At 64.9% G+C, this 6,451-nt stretch overlaps 1 protein-coding gene across 1 annotated transcript; it reads left to right on the top strand.

Annotated features, from left to right (window-relative positions):
- Positions 1-839: 839 nt before the first annotated feature.
- On the top strand, positions 840-6,272 carry CCDC86 (coiled-coil domain containing 86). Its single transcript, XM_006108633.3, has 4 exons — positions 840-1,727; positions 4,031-4,150; positions 5,683-5,767; positions 5,885-6,272. Exons 1-4 carry the CDS (start codon positions 970-972, stop codon positions 5,996-5,998), a joined length of 1,077 nt encoding a protein of 358 aa, XP_006108695.1. The 5' UTR covers positions 840-969; the 3' UTR covers positions 5,999-6,272.
- The last annotated feature ends 179 nt before the right edge of the window (positions 6,273-6,451 follow it).

The following is a 6,451-nucleotide window of genomic DNA, read 5'->3' as shown; positions in this document are numbered from 1 at the left end:
GCTCAGTGGATAGAGCGTCAGCCTGCAGACTGAAGGGTCCCAGGTTGATTCTGATTAAGGGCACATGCCTGGGTTTCGGGCTTGATCCCCAGTAGGGGATGTGCAGGAGGCAGCCAGTCAATGATTCTCTCTCATCATTGATGTTTCTCTCTCTCTTTCCCTCTCCCTTCCTCTCTGAAATCAATAAAGATATATTAAAAGGAAGGAAGAGGGAGAGAAACATCAATGATGAGAATCCTGGATGGGCTGCCTCCTGCACGCCCCCTACCAGGGATCCCGCGCAACCCTGGCACGTGCCCTTTGCCAGAATCAACTCAGGACCCTTCAGTCTGCAGGCCCGCGCTCTATCCACGGAGCCAAACCAGCCAGGGCGAGAGCCATACATTTACTTCCGCTCAGGGCGGGAGAAGAGAAGGCGAGGGTGTGCACATTTAACCCACAGCTCAGGACGAAGAGATCGCCCGCCTCCAGGACCTGCTAGGCCTCCTTCACTTGGGCAGGGAGGAGTGCCCCCACAGGGTCCGTGCACGGAGCCAGTGCAAGGCCACCCACGCGGCACACGAAAACACTGAGGCCAGAGGGGGCGGGCCCCTACCCAATTGCCCAGGAGTAGGTTAGCGGCCAAGTTTTCACCCAGCCTGGCCTGCAGGTTCCCTGGATCTTCTCCCAGTTCTCTTCTCTCCCGGAAATGGGTCTCCCTGCCCCTCCCTGCCTGCGCACTCTCTCCCCTTCTGCAGACAGCAGGAAAGGCCACCGCGACCTCAAGCTAGAACTCACTCCATCACACACAAATGCGCCACAGCGCTCTGCGCATGCGCCTAGTAAGCCCCGCCCAGAACAAACATGGCCGCTTTGGCTACGGACGCTTCCGCCCAGCACAAACATGGCGGCTCCTGACGTCATAGGACGGCGCCGGCCGCCCCGGAGACTGCACGTGCGCTCGGGTTTGGGAAATTTCCCGGCTGAGCCATGGACACCCCGCTGAGGCGCAGCCGGCGGCTGGGAGGCCCGAAGGCCGAGCTTCCCGAGAGCCCCACCGCAGCTCCGCGGGCGAGACGAGCCCTTGCGGAATTCGAGTCGAGCCTGGAAGAAACGAGGGAGCCCGCGTCTCCTCGGCGTGTGCGGCAACCCGGCCTGGAGTCCCCCCGACGTCAGCCCGAGACACGCCCGGGATCGCCCAGCCTAGGGCAGGGGGCAGGCCTGGGGTCCCCCCGGAGGGAGCCGGGTCCGGGCCCAGGGTCCCCCCAGGGCCAGCAAGGTCCAGGCCTGGAGTCTCCCCGCAGACAGCCAGCGTCGAGTCCTGAGCGCCCCCGACGGGAGCCCAAGCCAAGCGGGGAGTCCCCGCAGGTCCTCGGGAGCCGCGGAGGACCGGGCGCGAGGGTGGCCCCGGGTGCGGAGGAGCTGTCCCGGCGGCCCCTCCAGCATCAGCCGTCGGGCCCTGGGTCCCCGGAACCTCACCCCGGTCAGCAAGCGCCGGGCCCGGAGCCCTCGCCGCCACCGCAGGAGCTGGCACCCCAGCCCCCCGGCGCCCCCCGGGGCCAGCGCCTGCCGAGCCAGCCACCGCCGGCCCGGGAGCTGGCAAGAGACGGCCTTTGCCCGAAGGAGCGGACAGGACCTTCAGCCCAGGCCCCGGCGCCCAAGAAGCGGAAGGAGGAGGCGGAGGTTCCCATCATCCCGAAGGGAAAGCCCAAGTCGGGGCGGGTGTGGAAGGACCGCGCCAAGAAGAGGTAAAGCGGGCGGGGAGCGCGGGGCGTGGCGGGCGGGTTCCCCGGGCGCCGGGCAGGTGCCGTCTGGAGACAGCCTCCGAGTTGGAAACGGGTGATGATCCTGAGAAGGTGGCGGAAGGCCTGGGGCCGCGGGGAGGGGGGCCGCACGGCTGTTTCCAGCTGCTTTCCTCCGCGGCCCCTGGCCTCTCCTGCAGGCCTCACCTGTGAATTCATGCAACAGGCAGTTATGCACCTTTGTCTGCCCTCTCCAGCGGGAGGCAGAAGCCAGTAAGCCGCCATGACTTGCTGAAGCGGTGAGGTCTGCGTCCACCCACTGTCATGTTACAGTCATGTGTCTTTGTGATACAGTGTTACCAACACTGAGTACACAGGACAGGCGAACCAGTGATGGCGAACCTTTTGAGCTCGGCGTGTCAGCATTTTGAAAAACCCTAACTTAACTCTGGTGCCGTGTCACCTGTAGAAATTTTTTGATCTTTGCAACCATAGTAAAACAAAGACTTATATTTTTGATATTTATTTTATATATTTAAATGCCATTTAACAAAGAAAAATCAACCAAAAAAATGAGTTCGCGTGTCACCTCTGACACGCGTGTCATAGATTCGCCATCACTGGGCCGCTGGCCGGGGGTGAGCCTTTCCAACAGGGACCAGCATGCATCCTGCGTGTGGTCTGCACATGAGCCCTGGGAAGCAGCCGGTTTAGCCTCCTCTCACATACCAGGATCCTCTTCATGTTACATGTGAGAAACGGGCTCTGCAGAGAGACTGGGGGAGCGCAGACCGCAGGAGGCCAGGGTGGAAGCAGAGAAACCGGGAAGGAGGCGGTCGCACTAGCATTAAAACACCTTCAGAGGCTACAGGCAGGTCTTGTGGATTAGGGCCTAAAGGCCACGGAATTGATGCCTGGGACCTTCGAGGAAGCAGCTGCAGTGGCTGGGGAGTGAGCCCAGAGACGGGGAGGGCGGCCGTCGCTGCTGGAGGCCTGGCTGCAGCCCACCGTCCCGGCTCATGCCAAATGCCGCCTCTGCACGGTGCTCCGTGGACGGGCCTGTCCCTTCTCTGAAGGGTGGCGTTTATTGAGCACCTACTATGTGCAGAGCATTGTGCTAAGGACTTCAGCTCTGTCTCAGTGACCCTCCCACCAGCCTTCGGGATGGGAACAGCTCTCGTCTCCATTTAGTGCGTGAAGGTGCTGAGACTCAGGGAGCCCTTTCCTGCCCCCGGCCTGGCCATCATCCCACAGGGGCTGGTTCAGGCCTCGGAACCCAGGCCTGTCTTCCCTCCACCTCCAGGTAAAGCGATGCTCTGGAACCGCACGGCCCAACACCTTAGCCACCTCCACGTGCGGCCATTTAAATTTAAATGGATTAAAATGAAATACAGTTAAAGATTCATTTCCTCAGTCACACCAAGCACATTTGAGGTGCTCAGCAGCCAGTGTGACTGTAGAGCATTGCGACCATGACCAAAAGTTCTGCTGGGAGCGCTGCTCTGGCTGTGTGCCAGTACCCTCTGCCCGGGCTGCGCAGACCCCGCTTTGGGGCAGGAGGAAGTGCATCCTGAGCCCCGTTCTGTGCGCAGGAGGCCAGGTCGGCAGCAGCGGGCCTTGTGGAGGGGAGGGGCAGTGAGGGGCATGTGGGGTCAGAGCAGGCCCAGTGGGGGAGCAGGACACCAGCCTGGAGGTGGGCAGGTGTGGGTGAAGGTACAGACTGTGCCGTACTCGCGTGGAGCAGGACGGGGAGAAGACGGCCCAGAAGAGCTGGACTGACCCTTCCCGGGGACGGCTTTCGGCACCGGGGCAGGACCCCGACCTGGGTGTCATGGCACCTTCGCCCAGAGGTGACCTCTTTCCTCCTGTGGCTCCTGTCACTCTCGCACGTCAGAAACTCCAGACTCCCCTGGTCACCTCGAGCCTGCGCTACGCCGTTCCCACCTTTCTCCTGGAGAGAGAGGTTCCAGACGTGACAGAACTGCCCGTTCACGCCGCCCCGGAGGGAGGAGCCCCTCTCCAGGGCACTCCCAGGGCCTCGTGGCAGAGGCTGGGGCCTGGACTCGGTCACAAGCAGGGATTCATTCGGGAACGGGGGGGCCTGGGCTTGCTCCTCTGAAACGGACAGAACAGGAGTCCCCACCTCAGAGGCTTAAGACAGGGCAGGCAGCCCGAGGGGAGCCCTTGCCTGCCCCGGGTCTGACCTGGGGGGGCGGCTGCCCGCACGCAGGCAGGCGGGAGGTGGTTCTGACTGGGTTGGAGGAAAGAGCCGGGTGCAGCGCAGGACCCCACGAGCCCCTCTGCCCCAGGTTCTCCCAGATGGTGCAGGACAAGCCCCTGCGCACCTCCTGGCGGCGGAAGGTGAAGGAGCGGCAGGAGCGGAAGCTGGCCAAGGACTTCGCCCGGCACCTGGAGGAGGAGAAGGAGAGCGCCGGCAGTGAGGGCGGAGCCAGTGTCTGCTGGCAGGGGCGGGGGGGGGGGGGGGGGATGCTCGCACAATGTGCCTAGGTGGAAGCTGGCGGCCTCTCTGGAGCCCGAGGGTGGCAGGGGGCCTGGCCGGGAGCGGAAGCGCAGTCTGTGACCACAGGGCAGGGAAGCCAGTGGGCTGTCCAGTGTAGCCCGGGCTCTGCGCGGCCCGAGGATGGGGGAGGCCGGGAGGAAGCCCCGTGCCCACTGGCGGGAGGCGGAGGACGTTCAGTGAGATGGCGCCGGGCCCTGCTCAGGTGGGGAAGCCTTTCCCGGATTGTCGCTGTCGCTCTGCACGAGGCGGCTGCCACACGTCGGCACCGTGGGTGCCCACACTTCCCCCCGTTAGCTCCCCGATACTCTCCCAGGGCCACACATGCCCATTGGAGGCTCACGCCCAACCTCTCAGTCTCGGGGAAGCCCCAGCGGGCCATGCAGAGAAATCGAGGCCGAGGCGTTCGGCGGTGACGCCCACCAGGACCAGGGCTACCAGGGGACACCCCACCTGGTGCTCCCAGGGCACAGGAGGCATCAAATCCCGTGCCCCAGGCTCTGGACTCCGCCGAGGGGAGGGGGCCCGTTACTCAGTCGTCTGTACCGGCTTCAGTCGCCCCAGCGCCTGAGGTCCTTAGAAGGAGAGGCTGTCGCCTGCGCTGAGGCCTTATCTCACTTCCTATGCAGCCGGCTCCCTCTTGGGCAAGAGGCCTCCTCGCTGTGCTTCGCACGGTGTTCCTGTCCCGCCCCGCCCAGACCTCCTGCCTGGGAGCCCAAGTCTCACTTCTCATTTCTCACCGGGGCCCAGGCCACGCCTGCCCCCTCAGTTCCCATAGCCCAGAGCGGCCCTGGCCCTGCAGCAACCTGGAGTCCACCCCCACCCCGGCCCAGCAGGGACGGCAGTGAGCAAAGCTGTTCCCAGACGGTCTCCCTCTACATCCACCTGCTGGGCTCCCAGTGGCCGGGCACCGCAGGCCGACCCCACGCGCCCCCCTCACTCCCCCGAACAAGCGTAGGTGGGCGTTCTCGTTGTAAAGACGGCGAAGCACAGAGGTTAACTACACGGTCACCCTTTAAGAAGTAGCCGAGCCAGGATTCGAACCAGAGCCTCTTTCCTGCGGCCTCCACCCTTCCTAGCTCCGCACCTGGGCACCTGGACTTCAGGGGCAGAGGGTGGGGTGAGGGGACCGGCCCCCCGCCTCCCAGGGGCCTCTGTCTACATGTGCCTGAGTTTCCCAGGGGGGAGCACGGTGTCTGAGTCCCCGCAGCCCCGCCTAAGCCTCTGTCCTCAGCTGCCTGCCCAGGCGCCCACGTTCTCAGGTGGAGTCAGGACCTCCCCATACGGCGGTCCCATGGACCCTCCACCTGCCCACCACCAGGACCCGGATATAAGTCGTTGTGTGTCGTGTCCCCCCCCCCCCCCGCCCCGGAACTCTGCCAGCTCTCCCTCCGGGGCCTGAGAGCCCGGGGCTGCCTCACCCAGACCCACGTCTTCCCCCCTGTGCACCCAGGAGAAGAAGCAGCGCCGCGCCGAGAACCTGAAACGCCGCCTGGAGAACGAGCGCAAGGCCGAGATCGTCCAAGTGGTGAGTGGCGCCCCGTCCCTGCCCCCTGCCCCCTGCCCCTCCCTCTTCCAGGCCTCCCTCTCCCTGGGGAGCAGGGGAGACTCCAGCCTCATCACTGCTTTGCCCTCGCACCCCCAGATCCGAAACCCCGCCAAGCTCAAGCGGGCGAAGAAGAAGCAGCTGCGCTCCATCGAGAAGCGGGACACGCTGGCCCTGCTGCAGCAGCCGCCCCGGCCGGCAGCCAAGGTCTGAGGGGGACGCCGGAGGCCCCTGGAGCCAACCACGCGTCAGACACAGCACCTCGGCCGCTGTCATGCGCCTCTGCCGGGCCCGCACTCCCACTCCAGCTCCGTGGGCGGGACCCACTTTGAATGGGGCCCTGAGCCTCTGGGACTCTCAGGCAGGTCTCTGTGGGACAGCCCAGAGGGGGCCGGGCCCTGGCAGAGGTTGGGGGGCCGGTGGAGCGTCAGCTCCCCTCCCCTCCTTCCCCCAAGTGCCTTCAAGCCCAGGAAGAGCCCGTTCTGCCCTCCTCCGGGAAAGCTGGTGCCTGAAGGGGGGACTCCCCCCCAATGTGCATGTTCTTGTCTCAGGGCTGGGCCCGGTCCCCAGACAAGGAGGCGGGGGGGAGAACCCCAGCGCCCCCATCCCCTTCCCCGAGCGGCTGGGGCACCTCTGCACCCACTGAGCCCAGCTCCCCCCCCTTTT

The sequence above is a fragment of the Myotis lucifugus genome, unplaced genomic scaffold, assembly GCF_000147115.1.
Source record: "Myotis lucifugus unplaced genomic scaffold, Myoluc2.0 scaffold_2885, whole genome shotgun sequence".
NCBI lineage: Eukaryota > Metazoa > Chordata > Mammalia > Chiroptera > Vespertilionidae > Myotis > Myotis lucifugus.
This window is presented reverse-complemented; position numbering and strand designations above follow the sequence as displayed.

Excerpts from the sequence above, each read along its gene's own strand:
- CCDC86 (XM_006108633.3), top strand. The coding sequence starts at position 970 with ATGGACACCCCGCTGAGGCGCAGCCGGCGGCTGGGAGGCCCGAAGGCC. Across the intron at positions 4,151-5,682 it reads CTGGAGGAGGAGAAGGAGAG|GTGCACCCAGGAGAAGAAGC; the intron begins CGCCGGCAGTGA and ends GTCTTCCCCCCT. Across the intron at positions 5,768-5,884 it reads AGGCCGAGATCGTCCAAGTG|ATCCGAAACCCCGCCAAGCT; the intron begins GTGAGTGGCGCC and ends TCGCACCCCCAG.